Below are 22,973 nucleotides of genomic sequence, written 5' to 3' on the forward strand. Positions count from 1 at the left end.
CCGAGTTACGCCCATCAGCTGGGAGCACTGGTGAAATCCTCCGCTGCTCCAGCTGGAGAGTAAAAACCTGTCGCACAAACATCAAGACGTGAAAAATTTACTTTTTGGTTTTTGTTGATTTTTATTTTTTGTCTTGTTTTGATCTGTTTTATAACTGTGCAGCAGTTGCTTTTGATTCAGATAAAAGAAAAACATTTCTGTTCATGTCTTTCATTATTAGGATAAAATAACTAGACAGATTAATAATGGATAAACTGATTAAATATTTACTTTTACATGTGTTAAAGTAGCGCCACAGTGAGTCACACAAACTGCAGAAAACATGGAAATAGTAAGAAAAACAGAGACAGGGAGTTGATTTAAAGTATTTCCCAGATTTTTAGGACCGAAGCTGCTTTTTTCTTGCCTGTTAGGCAAGAAAAAAAAACGATATTTGATTTTATTTTACTCTGTAAAATAAAAACAAACACTTCAGCCAATGCGTTTAGCAATCCAGCACTTTTGCTCACTTTGAAAACGTACTTGGCTTCTCCTAAATAAAATTTTCAGAATAAATTCCAATGTGCTAATTTACTTATAAGTATAATTATAAAATGACCAAGTTTCCACCAGAGCTTACTACTGTTGAAGCAAAGAGCGGCCATATTGAAACGTAAAGAGAGTTTGGACGGCGTTCCAGTTGATTTTTATGACTGGGAAGTTGGAATTTCTGAGTCCCAACTCCAAACTGAATGCACCATTAGTGTGTTAGCAATAGCTTCTGCTAATTACCATGGTGGTATAGCACGTAGCATTAGCAGAATTATTGTCTATTGTTACTGAATCAGGTTTAATGAAAAATCAAATGGAGAAAATTCAGACTTTGTGTTCTGCACATTTACCAGATATTTTCCTATATCTATGTCAAATTAAACAACTTCTGGATTCAAGGTTTTATATGAGAAAAAGCAGAATATCTCAGCATCTTCTCACCAGCTAATAAAAGCTAACATGAAGCTGTAAGGCTACTTTGAGTGAAACAGCTGAACCATCAACCATCATATACTGGACAGTCAACGTTCACTTCTAACCCGACTGGATCATAACCAGTTCAGACCTATGATGGTCAAACTGTGTGAATGTAAACAAACCCCATGTGGCACATCAAGCTAATCATCAGGCTAATCTGTGTTTGCCTCCCAGAGAAACCTTATTTGACTCTGAAGGATGTCTGAAGACGGCGTGGCAGCAGTTGGCCCTGCTGCTCCCCTCTCAGCTGTTGCACCTGCTCAAAGGCTCGAGGCAGCAGCACAAAGGGTGTAGTGTCACAGGACTCTCACCACATGCCTCTGATTCCCAGGGAGTTTTATCAACCAGAGCAGGCAGAGGACCGGGGAGGCTAAACCGCACCATCTGCCGGGAATCAACTGCAAATACGACGCAAACAAATCTGTTGGCAACTCTGCTGTGCAAAAATAAAACCTTCTCTTCTAAGGCAGCAGCAGCAGCATGATCTCAGCCTGAAGCTGTGGCAGAAATCCAACCTTTAGTGGAGGAAAACAAAATGTTTTAGATTTGTTCCTGTTTGTTGGACAAAAGCTCAGTCTTAAAACTCAGAGGTTTGGTAAAGTTGATCAAACTCCAAACATTTATGTGTGACAGCAGGACAGAAAACACTTTTTTGGTTGTAGACGGCGTCTGACGGTTGTCATGGAAACCTGAAGGCCCCTCTTCGGTGCAGTTCTTCATATTTATACCTCATGGAAACAGAAAGTCATGATTAGAGGTTCCCAGGAACTCTGAACTAAATAAAACAAAACATTCCTTTCAGTTTGGTGTTTTGAATTAACTCCTGTATTTTGTTATTGTTAGTTGGTTTTACTGGTTTTATTTATTCTACTTTTCCCTGGATCCTCTTCCTTCTGTTCAATCTGCCATTTTAACCAGCTTATGTCCCTGTGTTTGGATTTTCAAAAAAATATCCACACTTCACATGATTCTGCCTACATACCGCCTGCGTTTGGTGCTGCAAAATGCTGCAAAATATCCTTGATTTTTTCATTTATGTATAAGGAATTCATAGGATGTGTTACATCGTCTTTGCCTGATATTTTTACCAACTGAATAATATAAAAGGCCGACTTTGTCCTAATTATTATTGTAGGAATAATATTAGAGCAACAAAAAAGGCTACCGACACTTATTTATCAGAGGTGCTAAAATAATTAGTCCATATCTGAGTCCTTTGTGTTTCTTTCTAAACATTCACACCAGGCCTGTTTCATAACTTTAATCCAACTCCAGTCCGTCTGTCTAGAAAGTCCAGTTGGTTTGAGGAGGTTTGACTGTGTAACTGGACCAAACAAACTCTGGGTCACCTACAAACCTTGATCTTGGTTCTGTAGTGCATATGTGAACACCAAGCGGAAAATCAGGAAGCAGACTACAGCGCAGGGCATTCTGGGTAAATATAATCAAAACAAACATGCTAGCCTAGCACTAGCCAGAGAAATGACTTGTGGTCTTTAGAGAAATCCCAGAACCGCTAAAATCTGACGCCACTCTGTCTTTGTTTACATTTTGTAAAAAAATTAAGTTGCTCTCAGTGACTTCAGAGGTTTTGTTGTCGTTTCCTTCAGTGGTTCTTGCTGCAGCGCCCCCACAGGTGAGGAGGGGAACAGGCTAGTCCCCAGTCGAACCACATCTACCGGACTATCAGGTGTGAAAACATCCTTGGTCAATTTATTGGCTGATTTAACTTAACCTGAGGTACAGCAACCATCCACCCTCAGGGTGATCCGAGGCCGTTTCCAGGTCAGGTTCTGTAGTTTTGGTTCTGCTGCAGGGTTTCCTCCCTTTAGACAACAGTACCAACCCAGGATGGACTTTATTAGTTGTCACATCATGGGTTTCCATGACGATATCTAGTGGTCCAATGTTGGAGCTAGTGGGTTTTTGGAACCTTTCACAGACTGTCCTTCTGCACTGAGATGTAAAGATTCCCCAAATTATCGCATTTTACAGACTTTTTTTGTTTAGTTTTCCATGTCATGAGACTTATAGGAGCAACTTCATGACACATTTTTTGACTAATGTGCTCAATATTACTCGAGACATGAACCAGGGGTTAAACATTACCCTCTGCAGCCATGAGGAAAGCCCTGGAAGCCAAGGAGGCGAATATGAATGACTGTGCAGGTGTTACTGCCACCGCATGCGTCTCCGCTGCGCACTTCACCGTACCTGACCCGGCTGGTTCAGAGCACAGATATCTGCTCATCAGAAATTGCCAGTAGACTTCAGAGTCAACATTGACAGTTTCTGTGAGTTTTTTGAAAGCAACTGAGCACGATGTGTCACCAGATCACATCAACACTGAACAATTTCCAAATAAATGCAACTTATGCTCCAGTGTATCTGGTATGGTTTTCCTTTTCATGACACATTTTTTGACTAACGGTTTGTTGTAAAAGTTGAAATCCCATTAATTTGCATGGAATTCAATGCTACAACTTTTATTTTGAAGGCCACTGCTTTCCTAATGTCATCAGTGCCTTTATGTGGCTCAGCAAATGTGTTAACTGCCCTTCAAGAAGTTTTTTGCACTTAAATATGTCAGCTAGCGTCAAAGAGGAAAAAGTGATGCAGAACGCAGAGTTTATAAAAATAATTGCCATCCCTGACGTGGATCCAAATACCACCGTTCCTTCAGAGTTTCATGCTGTGGATGATACTAAATGATTTTTAAGAAATGAGAAGTAGAGGTCATTTAGTCCAATAATTCATCTTAAACATCTAAATTATTTATTTTTAACTGTGTTTTATCTAACATCCAATAACTGAGCAAAGCCAGTTTTCTTCCTCTGAATATTTCTCACTGCGGTTCCGTTTATGACACTTTTAATTGCTCTTTGTCTGGAGGCTCTAACCCTAATGACTCCCAACACTTTGCATGCTGCTAATGGGCACGCTCCAAAACACACACACACACACACCCGTGGGAGTGTTACTTACATTCACTCAGCAGCCTTTATTAAACTCTCACATCAAGGTGGCACGCTTGAATTACTGGTGGGACCGTATTGCTCTGGTCTGGCAGACGGTGTGAACTGCCTCCATCAGCAGGGAGCTAAAGCTAAAGAACAGGACCTCAGCAACACACGTCAGGTCCAACAGTGTTGCTTGAATGTTGCCTATTATGGTTATTATTCAAGCTGTTTGGCTGCAGAGAAGATGCTAAACATGTTTTCCTTTTATTTTATTTTGAAGTGTTTATTTTTGCCTGCTTGCAATGTCAGCCAAACTTCATCTTATAAAAATCCTAGAGGGTTTTTGTGGGCTGGAAAGTGTCCATAAAAGCTGTCTGTCCATATGTCCCTCCATCCATCCGTCAACTTATAATTTTAGTTTTCTAAATAACTGAATCTGAACCAACTATGACCTGTAATGTTGGATAAATAAATTGTGGTGTATTCTAACCAGTTAATGAAGTGGAGAAGAAGCCGATCTGACCAGGAAGCGAACAGACGATTGAGAGGACGCTCTGGTCATGACAGGAGGTAAGTTCACAGACCTGAAAGTAAGACCATGAAACATGGAATGACACAGAAGGAGTTCAGCACAGTGAAAAGACAGCTGTACCAACAGAGGAGCGACTGAGCGAGGTAGAGAGGAAGAGGGAGCGGCGAGAAATAACAGCAGAGGGAAAGATACAGGAGACGAGCTGAAATCATAATAAAACATGAAGGACTGAGACAGACAGGGGAAAAAAGGACAGGAAGACACGGTGGTCCTCAGACTTCTCTGCTTCACATCATTCACCTGGATCTTCTGGGCTCACCTGACGGTTCCTTGTGTCCTGAAAGGAGTCATTTACAGAAGGAGATCTATGAGCCAGTTCAGATGAACAGAAAAGAAACAAACAAATCACTGCAGGAAATTAAAGGAAAGAAACAGACACAGATACTGTAGATGCATTTAGGTTTACAAAGAGGCCCTGAATCTGCTGCTGAATCAGGGAAAGTTCTGGGAAAAATCCCACAGACGAAAACGTCTGAATCTGTTAAAAGAAATGACAGATTTCTTAAACTTTATTAAGATCTAAAAATTGGACCTAGTTGCTCCCTTCTTGACCTCCGGTTAGAAACTGAGACAAAACCTTTTTCTTTCTCACTGTCTGACATTAAATCGGACTAATCCTTTCTGTTAGGACCACATCTGCTACAAAAAGTAGACAAAACCCCCAAAACGGAGACCCTCCTCTCCATGACCACGCCTTGCATCTTAACCAGGAACAACACAAACAGGATGGAGACCCGGTAAAGGTCTATGCTGCCCCTGGGAACCCACAAACCAACCCAGCAAAGCACATGTGAACCAGTTTCACCATGGCCTTGGGTCCATTGTTCCAAAGAGAGGATCCTTCTCCTATTGAATCCCACGTTTTAACCTCATGGATAAGGTCCACCAGACCCTCTGACCGCCACCAGCAGGGAAAGCAGGTTCATTTTTTTGCCCAAGGACACAACGAGTGAGACGGACAAATTGGGAGAACCCACCAGTTAAAAGCCGAACTTCCACCTTCTGAGCCATTATGAATTAACTGATCCACTTCTGACTCCCTGAGGGTTCAAATGATCAAGCCGGTCTCTGGAATAACCTTATAGCTCAGACCATCTCCACAAAGAACATGGTGACCAGACTGAGCAGATCTGCAAAGTACTCTTTCCACTTACCAACAATATCATCAGTCCTGGTCAGCATCAAACCAAACACAGCTGGGGAAAGTCCTGCTTTCCTTTAGGTCAACAAGAAGTCTTTTTCAACAACCTCCTCAAATTCCTCCCTTTCCGGAGCTTTTGTTTCTGCAACCGAAGAAGCTGCAGACCTTCTGGCTGCCTGGTTCCTGTCTGCTTAAGGTCAAGCCCTAAAGCCAAAGTGCAACTTGATGGGTTTCATCACTGGCAACCACCAGTGGGTCCTCTGGTCACTGTCATTGTGGGTACCAAAGACATGGCCCATTCAGACTTTATGTTTCCAACTTACCTCAGAACATGAGAGATGTTGTCCCAGAGGTTTGAACCGTATAATTGTTTCCTTAAATGCAAAGGAACTAATGTGGTCAGAAAAAAGCACTGAAAATTAGCAAACATGGAGCTAAACATTTCTTTAGTTCTTTAGAAACATAAAGAACTTTGTATCAAGGCTACTTTAGGCTTTGCAAGGTACCAATCAACCAGAACGCTATGGATCTAATCAATGTCTGCTTTGGTAGATGTTTCAGTGACACTGAAGATGAAGAAACGGGTGAAAGACTCTTACAATCCAAGGAAGGAGGAGCAGAGGAAGAGGTGATCGATCACTGAGTCTGAGTCCATCAGAGGCGTTAGTGCTGATGGAGCGATTGTTCTCCTGGGTTAGGGATCCCTCATCCTTCATCCAAAACCAAACAGATGTCTTCCAAGCAACACTTAAACAGTAATTGGCCTGTAGCAAAGTTTTAACCAAAACTTTCTGGTTGCTATGGAGTAAATCAGTGTCAGGTAGAAAGTATGATTCAGAGCTGTAGTCAAAGTATCTTAAGGAGACGAGTAAGAAGATGTGAAGTTGAGACTAATGAACTGATTACAAAAAAAAAAATCAGTCAGAAAGCAGAGCAGTCAGCCAGACTCCTCTGGTCCTCCCACCTCCTCCTCCAGCCCAGACAGAGGAGGAGGAGGAGGAGGAGGAGGAAGAAAAGGGATGCAGGGAAAGCACACCTTACCTCCCTCCCTTTCTTCATCCCTCTTTCTATCCCTCCTCACTCCACATTGACAGCAGCTCTCATCACAACTCAACACTGCTGTTGCCGGCAGGCTGAAGCACATTCAGGCACACACACACGTTAAATCCCACTCACTGACGCTGAGTGGCATCTTCAGCACACACCAAGACGCCCTTGGACTGCTGCAGGCGAGGTGAGTAAATATTTGGGAACTCCTCTGAGTGTGTTGCTGCTGTGCAGTTTGTGTGATTTCTGTGTTGGCGCTTTGGACGCCTGCATGTGCAGTTGTGGTTTCCCCTCTGCTCTGTGTGTGTGTTTGTGTGTTTATGAGGCACACTAGAGCCAATGGGAATTGTGTTTTGCACCAGACCAAAACAAATCCACAAAATAATGCTGACTCGCTCTCAGAGGAGTGTGTGTTCCTGTGCAGGCATGCGTGCATGTGTATTCCTGGAGAGGCCCGAAGTCTGACTGGAAACTTGTCAGCTGTTGGGAGATGTGAGTGTAAACTGTTGAGGTAGAGGCTCACTGTGGGTCCAGCACGGCTCGTCTGGGGAGTTGAAGGGATAGAAATCCTACGCTGAACTTTTTCAACCAAGCGTTTTCTGCTTGATGCAGAAAATGTTTGCTTTCAAAAAATGCTCCTGCTGTTTAGAGAAAAACATGTTTCTGGTCATTGTTGAACTCCGTTAACACTAAGGCTGTTTTCACTGTCCGTCAGACTCGGTTTGATTAGAGACCAAAATGGCAGCATTTGGTGCATTTTCAGCTGCTGCGGTTTGCTTTCACACTGCACTGTCAAACAATCCAAACAGTTTGAGCAACCTGTTCATCTCCACTGCACCAAGAACCACTGAGGGAAACGACACGAAAACCTCTGAAGAAAACAATCATCGCAACTTCCACCTTCACAAAATGTAAACTAAAATGGAGTGGCACTATATTTTAACAATTGGAGGATTTCTCCTCCAACTGAACCATTTCTCCCACTGGAGCTAGACATGTTAGTCTGTTTTAGTTGTATTTACCCAGCATGCCCTGCTCTGTAGTCCACTTCCTGCTTTTGGAGTGGTTTCTGGTGCGTTTGGTGTTCACATCTGCATTCGAACCTCAGCAGAGATCACTTAAACCAAACCAAGATTGAGGTTTGTAGGCGGACCGGAGTTCTTTGGTCCGCATCAGAGTTCGATTACGAATTCACACCTCCACAAACAAACCAGACTTTCTAGGCAAACAAACTGGATTTCCAATCAAAGCATTAGGTAAACTTACCTAAGTTACTTAACATCTGTTAACTCCTGTGCTCATATTGTCCACTCTTTAGCTAGGTAGTATAAGTGAAGAAAGAAAAAGCTGAGAATTCACGGCATAATAGAAAGATTTGAGCTCTGCACACGTTACAAAGCGGTTTGATGTGTTATGCAGTTTTAATGCAGACCATCTGATGAGTGCTTTAGCTATGTATTGTAAATTAAAGCCATTAATCATGTGAGGAAGTCATGTCAACATGGATCAGAGCAACAACATCTAAACCGACTCTTTTGTTCCTGATCCAAGCAGTAAAGGTTTTGTGGGGAGAAGCTGCAGTAAACATTTCTGAGTACAGCGTTTAATCTGCATCTGAATCACAGTAAATGTGTGCGATCTATTAGAATTTTATTAGATCAATTACTCTGCCTTCTCAAGTCTCTGCATTGAAACCCTCCAGCTCTTCTTTTCAAATCCAGATGAGCTGAACATAGCTGCGTTCCTGGAAATCCTGGTTCTGAAGAACTTCACTAAGAGCCTTCCTCCCTCCGGCTCCTTCCTCCCTCCGGCTCCTTCCTCCCGTCTCTGATCCGATCCCTTTCATTCCTGTGAGAGGAGACCGCGGAATGAGTCAGTTTCTCGACAAGTAGACACCCACAACCAGCCTCTTGCCTCCCAGCGTCTGACCGATGCTGGGGTTTGTCTAATTACCAACGTGTCATTCGGCTTTTCATCGCTAAGAAATGATCAGAATGCCGCGGTCTCCTTTCCAACGCTCAGTGGCTGCTTTTCCTGGATCGGGTATCGCCAAAGCTCCACAGGTGACGTTTACCTCAACCTTTTCTCGTACAGCCAATTGGGAATCCTGATTTTAAGACAGAAACATAGATGGGAATTGAACCATCAACTGTGTGAGCCTGGTTGATACTTGCTGTTGATGTTACCCGACACACAGCTGGGATGAAGTGAGTGAAATGAGCCAGAAAGATTCAAGCAGCAGCCATGATAAGATATCAAAGTTCCACAATGTCTCCTTTACGGCGCTTCGTTTGATCGTTTTCTTCACATTGACTCAATTATCTGAATTCACCTGAGATCAGAATGTGTGAACAGCAGGTTTTCTGACCACTGCCTTTGTCTTTATGACCTGTATCTGAATTTACTGAACTACTAAAGCCTCTTTGCTACAAATCATTAAAAGTACTTTAATGCACTTCTCAGACGGCAGTGGTTCAGGTTGGCAGAGCAAGTTGGTCGTAGACCTGTAGGTTCCCGCTGTGAACCCCATGTCCTTCTTCCCCCAAGATAACAGAAAGGTGTTAGGCTGGTAAGATCATCTGACGTAAAATCTTTGCCAAGTCTGTGTGCACGCAGCTGTAGAGTAGAAAGAACTTTTTGTCAGGATTCTCAGATTGTTCTTCCATGGGAATCCTTCTTAAGTCATCATAAAAACAAGAGTCACCTTTCACCCAATTTCACCACCATTAGTGTGTGAATGAGTGTAAGGAGAATGCTGATGTCACCACAGAGACGATGGACTTTTGCTGATGAGGAGTGCTGATGATTCTCAGGTTGCATTCACACCACTCTAATCCAAATCTAGTTTGCTTGCCTAGACAGTCTGGTTCATTTGGGAAGGTGAGAATACGTAATCAAACTCTGCTCCGCCTAAAAACCTCAGTCTCGGTTTGGTTGTAGTGAACTCTGGTGCGTCTTGAATGCATATGTGAACACCAAGTGGACCGGAGACCACGCCAGATCTAGGAAGTGGGCTACATTGCAGGGCATTCTGGGTAAAAACAACCAGAACAAACACTTGAATCTATCGCTAGCGGGAGAAATGTCTTGTGGTCTTTAGCCAAAGACAAACGAGAAATTATCCAGCTGCTATAATCTGACGCCACTCCAGTTTAGTTGAAATTTCGTAAAAAGTCAAAGTTGCGCTCAGTGTCTTCTTCAGAAGTTTTGTGTCGTTTCCTTCAGTGGTTGTTGGTACAGCGCCCCCACAGGTGAGGAGGGGAACATGTTGCTCAAAGGGTTTGGTTCACTTGACACAGTGCAGTGAGAAAGAGAAGCTGAAAATGTCAGAAATATTGCAGTTTTGGTTCCCAGTTGAACCGAGTCTAAAATCAGTAGGAGTCAGTTGAAGTTGTTTGAGCATCTCATTTGTTGAAGGCTTCAAAAGGATGCACCACTTGGTAGAGACTTTTAGGCAGACCCAGAAGACGAGCTGGAGAATGTCTTTTGACTCATAGCAACATGAGTCAGTCGGGGTTGAGTTAGTCATCCTTTTTACTGTGGAAAGGGATGACTGGGTTTCCCTCCTGCTACCTCTGAACCAATCTCAGGAAAGTAAATAGAAGGATGGAAAACAGAAAGAAAAACTCCTGGTGATTGTTCACTTAGACTTCTCTTCTTTCAAATGCCTGTTGGCCGTCTGAGCATCATTGTGACTTACAGGACGTTTTTGTATGCTAGAGCAATAAAAGACGTGGATGTAAATAACCCTGAAAACCTCAGAAACAGAAAACCTATTTGAAGACTGGAAATCTTGAATCAGAACATTAATCCTGGATGGATGAATAAAACGCTCAAAGCTTTATGTTCCACCCCAGTTAAATACATTCTGCTCATGATTTATACATTTAATTAAACCTTAAACTGTTGGATTATTTCAGGTCTTCCTGTAAAACACCTTCATTTAAAAGACGATATTCGTATAACAGGTGTCGGGCAGCGTGATCAGCTCCAGTCCGGCGTCCTGGGGGACAGACCTCTGCTGTCCGTCTGTCTCCTAAGGTTTCCACGACTACAAAAACAAGACGGAGAGGCGAGGGGCCCCAGGGGTCCATCAGGGTGGGGAGAGAGTTCGGGAGCAGGGAAGACGAGGGAACTGTGTTTACTTTTGTCTTCTTTTTTTTTGTCTGCCCTGCTTGGCTGCTGGGAAACGACAGCAGAGTGAGGAAGGAGAGAGGAAGACTCTGTCTGGACGGCAGCAGGACGACTGCAACCTTCAACCCTGGGATTGGTTTCCTGTAGCAGCTCAGTCCCAGCTCTACACGACCAAATCTTTCATCCTAACGTAGAAACTAAAGAGCGCTTCGCTACACTGAGGACAGATGGTCCTCTTTACTGAAGGAAAACAATCATTATGTTTTATTGTTCAGTTCAGCTTGTACAACCAACAGAGAAACAAACATCATCTCAAGGCAATCTGAAGCACAAAAGTACAAATATATATATAATTCTGTTTAATTTGCTCCAAATTTAGGAAAAGCAATTAAACACAACATGACTAACGTAATGTCTAGTTCACACGGAAACAGTTTTATCCAGATTTTTCCCTTCCAATTTTAGGAACGTTCTGAGTATCTGGATGGCTCTTAAAGTAAACTTAGAAGTTATTCCTGCCGTGTGTGAAGAGTGATCTGCTCCGCTTGGAAAGACGTTTTGACCGCTTCCATCTAAAATCGGGGTATATTGTAGGACAAGCAAGAACACAGCCTGTTAAATGCAACGTGTAGCCAATCAGTAAGCAAGGTGACAAAGTCTCTAAAATACTGAAGACAAAACAACGGAAAATCCGATGGACATCAGAGATTTGTTTTGTTTTTCTCTGTTAAATATATTTCTGAAACTACCACCATTGCTTCTTCACAGTCGGCCATGTTTGTTTACACTGAAATTGAGAGGTTTTATTAGATTTCCGACCCGACATCTAAACGTTAGTGAGAGTTTGTGTGTGGCGTGTTGTCTTTAATTTGATTTTTTATCGTTGTGTGTGAGGTCTCTCAGGTTTTGAAAACTCCAGTTGTCTAAGATACCAACGGCTGTAAAGTTATCTAAGGAAGATCAATCAGATACATTGAATCTTGACTTTCCTGCACCGCCTGCTCCTGAGCAAGCATGTGGCGACAGTGGAGAGGAATGATTTCCTTTCAACAGGAGGAGACTTCCAGCAGAACTGAGGACAGACAGAAACATTCATCCTGCGGCTTGGTTACTTTGGTATGAATCAGTCCATGAATTTGTTCACCTGTAACTTTTTCTGGTGGCTCGGTTTCTTTTCACGCAGAGAAAACACAAAGCAAACAAGAACTGGAACATTTGGTCTGTTTATGGGTCAGTTGTTCCGGGCCGGCAGAACCAGATGTACACAGGAAGCAGATGGTGTGAAATCACATCATTAGTGTTTCTGGGAACTAATTCAGGTAAAATACAGACTGATTATGAGAAGACGTCTTAAATGTTGGACTTTATGCTTTATGAAAAAACTCCCTCCGTCCCAAAATGCAACGCTAACCTGGCTACAGAAAGAGGTTTGGCTAACTAATTTTAACTAAACAAAATTTCTAAAACAAGTAAAATATAAATATAAATAATACAAAGTAGGATAGCTCAAAATGGAATATCTCAAATGAGTTGAATAATCCTGAAGAGGTTTAGCTTTAATAAGTTAATAAATCCTAGAAATGAAGGATCAAGATTAAAATTCTTAATTGAACTCAGCTTAAATAGTGCAGAAATCCATTTTTACAGTGTACAGTACATGATGGTATGATGAATGAGTGAATGAATGAACTGAGGGAAAGTTCAAAGGTCTAGTCATGAAAAAAAGGGCAATAAAGACTAAATACTATCTTGGGCCACACCCAATACACTGTAAAAAAAAAAAAACATTAATAAAAAAAGTGATTTCAGAAGGGCACTTTGTCCAGAGGAAAAGAGCAGGCGCTCTAGCACCACCTAGTGTCTGTCTGTGAAAGTCCCTGTGGTCATTTATTATTAAGTTACTAATTACTTTGTCTGTTAATTAAGTTACTAATTACTATTAAATTACTAATTTTCTATGATTTAACAATAATATTTTATGTTTCTTTCTATTGTTTCTGTTTTTTGGTCTCTATGGGAAACAACTTTAAGGTTTTGGCAAATGACGTTCAAAGTAAAACAAGTTTTCAAATAAAAGTTTTAAATAGAATAACTTCAACCTGACTTCAGAGATAAAATATTTCATGTGCAGAAACAGAAAACTTTTCAGCTGTGGTTTCCTGGCCGGCTGGTTCACACCATCATCCTGAGGATGACTGTAGTTTTTAATCCAGTTGGAGGTTTTGCTCCTGCTGAGGCCTGCAGAGTGGGAACATGCAGAACGATGATGAAGATGCTTCCCTCAGCGGGGGACGCTGTACACGGAGAACATTTGCTGGAAATTTAGCATTTTGGCCAAATTTCCCCAATAAAGTTTGTACGCAAACGCAAAACGCTGAGCTCAAAGTCAGAATCTGCTCCATCGTTACTAATGTGTGTGTCTGTAAACAGCAGAGGTGGAGTAAGACATGCCTGTGTGTGTTTGGGATACCTGTGTGTGAGCTCCAGCGTGCACAGAGCCGCAGTGTGTGCCGGCGCTGAGTCATGCCACTGGCTGCGTGTGTGTGCACGTGTATCCGTGTCGGACAAAGCGTCTGTCTCCTCCCTGAGTGTGTGTCTGGCAGCTGGCCGCACTCCAGCTGCGTCTGGTTGGATAATGAAATCCAGGTTTTTCTTGCGGCTGCTTCAAGACACCTGCCACCAATATTTAACGCAGAGAAAGCCAGACTGCAGAGGGTGAGACCAGCTGCTTGCTTATTTTATTAAGACCTGTCCTAAAACTGGGAGTTCAGGGATCAATGAGCCTGTGCTGGTGATCAACGTCCTCCTCTGAGGAGCCTCTACAGTTTGGATAAAACATGCACATGCAGGGAGGTTTAAAGCACATTCTACATACAGTTAAAACCCAAATTAACACAGTTAGGAGAGAAATTTATAGGGAACAGTTTGAGCAAAAACACCCAAAGGAGAAACAACAATGGCAGATAATTAATGGCAAAGATAATGGCCGACAATTAACATGCGAAAGTTCAGGAGATGTTCTCAGAACATCAACAAGAAGTTCATTAGTGATCGCTTTTTCCCTCTGCAGCGAAACGTGACTGTGGTAGAAACTGTAACTATAAATGTTGAGACGGACGTGGAGGCAGTGGCTCAGCGGCATTCGGTACAGGTCAAAGGTCAACAAGTCAGATTCAGAAGGTGGAGGGCAATGTAAAATCCAACAAAAGTCAAAGAGTGGCCTGATGGACAAATCATTTCAGTCCAGCATTCAGCTTCTATGAACCACAAATCTGGAACAAACTTCCAGGAAACTGTAAAACAGCTGAAACACTGAGATCCTTTAAACCAAGCTGAAAACGCAGCAGGTTAGAGTTTGATTGTCAGTAACTGGAACATATTTGATGCGTATTTGCTTGGTGATTTTGATGTTTGACTAAATATAATGTTTATTGCTCGTTTCTTAATTGATGACTGTATGATGTTATTATCATGTAACACACTGAGCTGCCTTGTCGCTGAAATGTGCCATATTACTAAACTTGACCTAATTTTATGTAAAAAAGTAAAGTTTCTGAGTTTTCCCTAACCAGATGATAACTCAAAAAACAGATTAATTGAATTTTTTCAGTGAAATTTCCTCTTAAGTCTTTGGGACTTCACTGAATCCTTGAATTTCAGGAAACTCCTTAGAGAAGCCTCCTTTTCCTGTGAGTCTGTGTCTGTTCCTGCCAGCCTTTACATACAGACATGTACATTTCCTTATGGTCTGTGGAGCTAAACAAAGGCCTACCTGTGTAGCAGCGAAGGGAAACTTCCCTTCCTCCTTCCAGCGCTTTAGGGCGTGTTTGGCTTTTTAGAGTCCAGCTCACCCGTCTGCACCACCTGTGGCCTCTCGGCGGCCCATCTGCGTCACGCTCCACCTGCCAGCAGCCGTCTGCGCGGACCGCCAGCCGGTCTGCACGGCCCAGAAAACAGATGTTACTTTGTGTTTCGGCTGCTTGGAACTGGCTTGTATTCATCAAGTTTATATCGAAGCTGCGTGTTATGCAGGTAATTCTGAATATTTATATGGGTTAAAGGGAGGCAAGTTATCGATTAATGAGTTGATTGATCAACTAACAGTTGATGAGAGTCTTTTTAAAAAAAAATCTGAGTTTTCTCTTGTATCATGTGGGCTGATCATCTTTCAAAGAACTTCATTTTTCATCATATGCTGATAATAAAAATATTAATTTTTAACATTATTTTGTGCCAACTGTATTAAAGCTGCAGCATGTAAGTAGATTTTTACATATTTGTTTATGGTATAAGAGATCATCTTCTTCCAGTGCTATCTAGAAACAAGCAATCAGAGCCAGGAGGAGGGTCTTAGCGCTGTCAATCACCACTCCATGTGGCGCTGCTCATCCCCCTATGTTTGCTATGATATCGCTTCTCCCCTATCTTTTCATAGATTATATGTCACCTATTATACTGTCACAACATGGTGACAGTTTTAACAAATATGTAAATAAAATATTGTTTTTCAATAAAAGTTATATACTGCACCGTTATACTGACTGAATAAACAGAAAATTGTGGCTTTCTCACATTATTAAACTTAGACAAATTTATAAAACATAAAAAGACAGGAACCTCTTCAGTTGTTGGATAGAAAAATCAAATATGTGAAGAATAAAATGTGAAACAATTCATTCCCCATGAGCTGAGATGTTCTACAGAAGCTACGATAATCTTCAAAATCAACCTTGTTTATTAGCATCATGTCTTTTTCTATCACGTAACATTATTTCTCGTTTTAGCTCCTTCGCGTTTCTAACATTTTCCTCACCTTCATGGCAAATCTGTAAGAATTGCTTCAGAAATTGTCTCTGCTCCGTTATGCAGCTCGGCTGAATGAAGCGCCATTGAGGTGAAACGTAAAGAGCTTGTCGAGTGTTAACATATCAAAACAAAAGCGCATAAAGAGCATTTTGCATCTCAAACCGGACTCAGTTCTGACCTCTTCCTGTCCCAGTTCTGGTATGACCGCCATCTTTACTCCTGGCTCCGTTTAAGGATGACCAGCGGCGCCCTCTGCTGGATGGCCACCAAACTACAACAATAATAGGCTGTAAAAACGGGACGTTATTAGAAAATCGATTGGAACTAATTTAAATCTAATTAACCATTAGTCAACAATTAGTAGTAAGTCGATTGATTGTATATCTATATCTATAGTTAAACAGTTCCAGGATAATCCCAGTAAGTTTACTGTCTGCTTGGAAATGTTGGCTTAGCTTCATGCTAGCTACTCAAACCGCTAACGTTGTGTTTCAGAAAGCGATTTCACTGCAGTCAGAGAGGAAATATTAAGACTCCTAATGTGTTCTCTGTGGATGAAGCAGCCGAGACTCTTGTGTGGTTTTGGAAGCTGAGAAGCCTCAAATTGGAGTTGAAAAAACCACCCGCATGTCTCGGCTGAAAGCTTTCATCCGCAGCTCATGTAGCTGCCGCAGGAACTCATTAGCGGTGGCGATGCTTCCCTCCAGACCCCTCGGTCTGTGTCAAGCAATCATCGCTGTGCTGTTTTTATCCAGAAACACATGGAGGTCTGCGGCCCCAGTGCTGATAACAACCCCTGCATGCATGTTCTGAATGTTTCGGTTCTGCTGGAGACAAACATGCAGATCCGTACAGAGATGTTGAAACTGAGTGTTTTTTCCGTTCCTCTGTGCAGGATGAGGGTGTGGTCATGGGAGCAGTTTGGGGAGACAGGTGTGGTCCTCCTTGGCTTCCTGACACTGGCCATGTCTGTGGGAAACCTGTCGTCCAGAGGCCTGCAGGTACACAACCTCAGGAGAACACTGCAAAAACACAAAATCTAACCAAGTATTTTTATCTACTTTCTACTGCAAATATCATAGCACACGAGAAATAAGACAAATCTAACTTACAAGTAGCTTTTCAGCAAAAGAGGAGTTCGCTTTAAGTCTATAATACCTTAATATTGCAGTATAATATTAATATTTTCTTACTTATTTGTTGAAACAGTCTATGTCATGTTAGTTTGGTGTGACAGATGATCTGTGAAAAATCGAGATTTTCTGTCTTCTTCCAGTGCTAACTAGAAACAGCTAATCAGAGCCCGGAGGCGGGTCTTAGCGCTGTCAATCACAATCTGTTTGGCTTCTCATCCTTTCTCCACATCGCCTCCACGAGCTCTACTATGCTGCAGCTAGTATAGCTTGTTGTGAATGCGCGGTCTAGGTTTCTTGTAATGTTGAGTTGTTTCTCCATTCGTTAAGCATCAAGTACACAAGGTTGATTGACAGCACTAAGCCCCGCCTCCTTAAACTTTTCCATATTTTGTCCCACTCTTTTTATATGTTTTATTTGGGTTTTATGATGACCAACACACTGTAGAGGGAAAATTACCTTTTACATTTTTTTACTAAAACAATCTGAAAAGTGTGGTGTGCATTTATACATGGAGGCTGAAATCTTTGCAAGTTTTTTGGGGGAAACAGCTCCATCCTCACTCAGCTCAGATGGTAAACATCTGTATCATAATTACTTCAATAACCTCTGTTATATTCCTCACTTATGGAGGTCATCATTTTTACACCTGTGCAATGCATGCTGGGCCGGAGACGTGGGTAGCTTATAGTGACTGAAGTCTTTAAACAAAACATCAGAGGTCAAGGCTAACGTTACGGGAGTTGCTTCAAACTTTTTATGTGAGATAAATGTTGAAACAAACAAACGTGATTGGCTTGTCATCTACTGTTTGCTATATTAGCTAGAGCTAACATCATTAACTACACTGATAGCATTAGCTGGAGCTAGCACCATTGGCTACAGCTAGCACCTTTATTCACCATTCATTTAGCATGAATGCTGCCTCAGACCTGCTGATTTAATTGGCCAGGAGTTCTTAGGGTTTAGCAGTGGAGTCTTCCACATCCTTTGGCTTTTTCTTGACAGAAACTTTTCCTCTTAGCGCTTGTTACGATAACTTGAGGTGCAAAGCTGCTTCATGAGTTTAACAATCAACCAATCAGAAAAATGAGTATGAGAAATAACTTTCAATAAGTTACTTTAGACAGAATAAAACAGAAATATCCTTTATTGTCCCATAGTTGGGTAACTTGGTTATAACAGCAGCATCAAAGAAAAGTTCAAAAAGTGTTAAAAATATATTTTAAAAAATAAGATTAATGAGAAAAAAAATATATACAGTCTTCAATAGTGCACATCTATTGGACTGAAGGCTTTTTAAAAATTTTATTTTATAATTTTAACTTATCTTTCATAATTATTGTGATGTAAAGCACTGTAAAGCATAATTTTGATTGAAAACAGATTAGATTTTATTAAAAAAAAAAAAAAAATTAATTTGATCCATTTTTCTTTCTGAGGTGGGCCAAGAGAGTGAAGAAGAGCCACATTTTAGGAATTTTCATCAATAAAACATTTTGAAAGCGATCTTTCATCTTCCTTCACAAATATGAGCTAAGATGTTAAATCAAATCCCAATAAAACACATTCAAGTTTGTGTCCGACGAACGTTTGGAATAAAGAGTCTCAAAGTCTTCCAGTTCAGGTGTTTAAACTCCCTGAGAAACAAAGAGAGGTTAATAATCTGGATGTCTGCGGTGGAATCGGCCGCCGGCCTCATAAATCTGGACTCTCCTCTGGACTCTGTTGCTCCGTGTCTCTCAGTCTGTCTGGTATTTGCCGAGTTTCCCTCACAGCTGCGCTGCCTCACACCTTTACAAGGAGCTCAGCTCACATTCCAGCAACCCCTCGGACGGATCTGTTTGAATAAATGGATGCCGCCTTCAGCCCGGGCTAATGCTGCTAATCCACGGCAGGAATGTGGGAAGCGCACCGAAGCCTCCGTACAAAAACATGGTGGCCGTCACTTCGCGGGCCGGGATTTGTTCTGGTTCCTGACGCACGCTCCCGTGACGGTCCAACAATCCTACAGCTGTTGTTGTTACTGTCAGGAGCTTAGGTTCTCTACACACAACACGGGCCATCGGCAAAACAAACCGGTTCTGCTGCGCTTGCACCTGAACACACCAGAACCGACCCAGGTTCTGCTTCATCACTTTGGTTTAGGAGCATTTTTATTCCAAGAGAAGTGGATCATAATTTACGGGAGATTAGAACCAATAAAATAGTAATAAAAAAAGAATAATGACTTTTTCTCTGAATTTTTGCTTTTTGTAATCAAAACTACTTTTGATCGCGAAAGATTAAAGTCAGAATTCTGAGAAAAATGTCAAAATTTCCAAGAAAAAAACGATGGTAATTTCTGAGCTTGAAAAGTCAAAAATTTGGTAGAAAAAAAATCAGCAATTTTGATATTCATGTCAGAAATTTTCTAGACAAAAGGTGGAGTTCCACAAGTCCATTAAAATTCAGAAAATTTTAAAAAGTTGAAATTTTTTTATATTTGAAACTAATACATTTTTTTACTGTACAAAATTTCAGAGCTTAATATTAAAATTTCTCAGTTTCTCTAGCAAATTCTCAACTTTTCAAACTCAGGAATTTCTGGTTTGTTTCTAGAATATTTCTGAGATTAATCTGAAAACTTTTCTAGCAAATATTTGACTTTTCAATCAGAGAAATTTTAACCTGAACATTACGGAATTTGTTGTAGCAAATTTTAACCCTAGAAAATTTCTGAGTTCAGTCTCAACATTTTTGAGTTTTTCGGCAGAATTTGACTCTTCCTATTTTTCTGTCTCCAGTGGCTCGGCGTACAGCTGTGAGAACGAAAGTCAGAATTTTGTTTTCAGTGGTTCTAATCCTCTTCCGTTGTATTAATCACATTCATCCTGTGTGTTGTAATTCTCCGTTTCACCAGGAGGAGGGCGCTGCGTCCAACAGCCTGGAGGACCAGCAGGAGGTCACCACCTACTGGTGGGGCGAGTGGGCCAAGTGGACGGCCTGCACCCGGACCTGCGGCGGGGGGGTCATGTCCCAGGAGCGCCACTGCCTCAAACAGAGGTCAGTCGGTCGGTTGGTCCAACCCAAACACGATGAGCCCACCCGGTTCAGTTCGCTGGTGACCCGGTTTTATCAGCTCTTAAACTGATTCAAAAAAACTAACAGTGGAGAAAACCGAAGAGACTCCACAATGACATTACTTACTAAATAAACATGAAAAACTGCAGCGTGAGGTCACAGTTGCTGCATGCCAGGGCAGAAAGACATCAGAAATATTTTCTAGGAGTTCAAAACATAAAAGAAATGACCAAAAACCCAAGAGAAGGATGTTAAAAATAACACAGAACAAGACTTCTGCAGCGATGTGCTGTGAACTATAACAGACTGTTAGGTCCAGACTAAGATCATTTTTATTTTTAATACAAGAAAACAGTCAAAATATTAGCAGAATAAAGACACAGTATTAATATTTTCTTACATATGTAAAATGTAATGAAGATGAGTAATAAGTTTTAAAGGGAAAGAACAAAATAAGAGGAGATGAGAGAACACGACACTGGAAGTCTGTTTCTAAACCTGCAGAAAGAGAGAAAAAAATAAACAGAGAACCGAGAAACTATAGTGATAAACATATTCATGTATAATAATAACAAAACTTACAAAATACTGGATGATACAAGATGCATTTACTGGCAAACACACTTAGTGTAACTTAAAAAACTGGATCTAAACATTTATGTGTTTAAATGAGTTATTAATCAGTGGAATCATCTTTTAGTTTGATTTCTGGTGATTGGGAGCTTTAACCTAACCCAACAGATTACTGTGTGTGTTTTCTCATCTTCTCAGCCTGATTTTTAGCTTTAATGCGCCGCCGTTTCTCCAAACGTTTGTTTTCTGTCCAAAGAAAGAAAGTTGCTGCTGGAAAGGACAACATGACCTGCACAGGAACGGCCAAGAAATACCATCTCTGCAACACCGTAGTGAGTCTCAAACTTCCTCCTCATCACTTCACTTCTTTACAAAAACAAACATGGCCGCTCCAGCTGGAACAGATTCAAACTGTCCTCACAAACAGAAACAAACTGTAAAACCACAGACTGTCACTGCAATATTAGAGGCTTTTTGTCATTAATAAAAACGGTTTTCTTTTTTTACTTAAAATATTGCATATTGAATTCATTAAAGTATTATAGAAATTAATATATGTTGTACATTTATGTTTTTATGTCCCAAATACATTTTAAATATTTCTTAAAATTAATATTTTAAAAATTAAAAGACTGCTTTACTGTTGTTATATTGCTATACTGCTATTGTTTTACTATTTTAAAAACGTGTTTTAATGGACAACTCTGCATTTCACAGCAGAATGTTTTATCTTCAGCCGTCTCTCCTGTAATCCTGGATCATTAAGTTATGTTTCAGCAGAGACAGGGAGGAGACGTGTCTCACTGTCTCTGGTGTCTCTGTCCACCAGGACTGTCCCGCCTCTGGGAGGAGCTTCAGGGAGGAGCAGTGCTGGTCCTTTAACTCACAGCGTTACAGTGGGAGGAACTACCAGTGGAAACCTCTCTATCCTGGTAATATCATCACAAAAACACTCAGCCCACAGCCGGCCCAAGGCAGAAGCAAACTAAACCATATGTAAAACTTCTGTTTGTTTGAGAAACAAAGACTTATAAAAGTTGCAGTATGTAACTTTTATAAAAAATATGTTTTTTACATATTTGTTAAAATTATCGCCATGTTGTGACATATAACATGAGACAGATAATCTGTGAAAAGATCATATTGCCGTCTGAAGAAATGGACAACTCTTGATCAAACCAACCAATCAGAGCCAGGAGGCAGGTCTTAGCGCTGTCAGTCAATCTCATGTACTCGCTGCTAAATGTCCTAAAGGCAGAGAAACAACTTAGCATAACAGGAAAACTGTTTATCTGCCGTCATCTGTGGCCATTCTAACTAGCTTTAGCATTCACAACAGCTGCAGTGTAGGGGTATGAGCAGCGCCACGTTAGATAGTAATTGACAGTGCTAAGACCCGCCTCTTGTCTCGGATTGGTTGTTTCTAGTTAGCACTGGGAGAAGACAGAGGAGATGCCACAACATGGTGACAGTTTCAGTAAATATGTGAAAAAGGTAAAAGTTAAATAAATAGTTTATATTAATTAAAAGATTTTAAATTGTTTAAAAGTTATAGAAATTTGCGAAAGTTTGGAGAATATTCTTTAATGTTTGTTGTGTTACCGTAGTAACAATTTGATGCTACGAGTTTAACCTTTGTTTTCTGTTTGAGTTAAATTTGTTCACACATACAGATAATGAATGAAGCTCCACCTCTCTCCCAGAGTTTCAATCCAGATTAAAATAATCTGGATTGAAACTCTGTCAGTGGGGGTCATGGAAAGTTTGGGGCCCAAAGTTAAATTCTGCCTGAGGCCCCATTAAACCCTGGTCCGGCCCTGACCCGATTCATTTTTACATCATTAAACAGGCAGGATGTGAGTTAGAGCTGCAGCAACACCAGAATCTTTAACTGGACCTTCTTCACCTTCTGGTTTCAGAATTTTTATTAGAAAACAACTTATAACTAAATCAAAAAGGTAATAATTATTAATATATGAATGTTTCTGTTTTTCAGTTTTTTCATTTTTGTCTCTTTTCTTTTACTTTTATGTCATTCAATGTCCATGTCTTTTAGTGTTTTTGCTATTATTTTGGTTGTATTGTTATATTTGTTGTATAAATCAGAAAAATCTAAATAAATAGGATTTTTTTTCATTTAGTTTTAAATGTATAAAATATAAAAGTAAAACTGGATAAGTGAAAAAAACATGTACAAAAAATATTAAACAGAACAAAATACAAACCATTTTGTTTTTGGAAAATAAAAACAATCATTTAGAAAAAGTAAATGACAACCAAAAATAAATATAAGACAAAACATGATTAAGATAAACAAACCATGAATTTTCTCCAACTTCTCATCCAAAAAGCTCCATCAGCACCGAACTTGGGCTGCAGGTATCTGGGTCCGACTGGGCATTTAAGGTCATAGGTCACTAACCCCTCGACATTTGGGTTGTTTTAATTTAATGATCCAAACATGAGCCAAACGATGCCGGCATGCCGGGCTGTAAAACCATCATGGCCGCCCTGT

General features: G+C 40.8%; 1 protein-coding gene across 1 annotated transcript in view; it reads left to right on the plus strand.

The window, feature by feature from the left end:
* The first annotated feature begins 6,767 nt into the window (after positions 1–6,767).
* Positions 6,768–22,973, plus strand: part of ttc16 (tetratricopeptide repeat domain 16) — a 28,056-nt gene continuing 11,850 nt past the window's right edge. The window contains exons 1-5 of the mRNA XM_032577567.1: positions 6,768–6,935; positions 16,584–16,689; positions 19,725–19,867; positions 20,715–20,790; positions 21,288–21,390. Of these exons, the coding sequence (XP_032433458.1) occupies positions 16,585–16,689; positions 19,725–19,867; positions 20,715–20,790; positions 21,288–21,390 (427 nt within the window). The 5' untranslated portion in view covers positions 6,768–6,935; position 16,584. The remainder of the gene's footprint in view (positions 6,936–16,583; positions 16,690–19,724; positions 19,868–20,714; positions 20,791–21,287; positions 21,391–22,973) is intronic.

This window comes from Xiphophorus hellerii, chromosome 12 (assembly GCF_003331165.1).
Source record: "Xiphophorus hellerii strain 12219 chromosome 12, Xiphophorus_hellerii-4.1, whole genome shotgun sequence".
In the NCBI taxonomy this organism is placed as follows: Eukaryota; Metazoa; Chordata; class Actinopteri; order Cyprinodontiformes; family Poeciliidae; genus Xiphophorus; species Xiphophorus hellerii.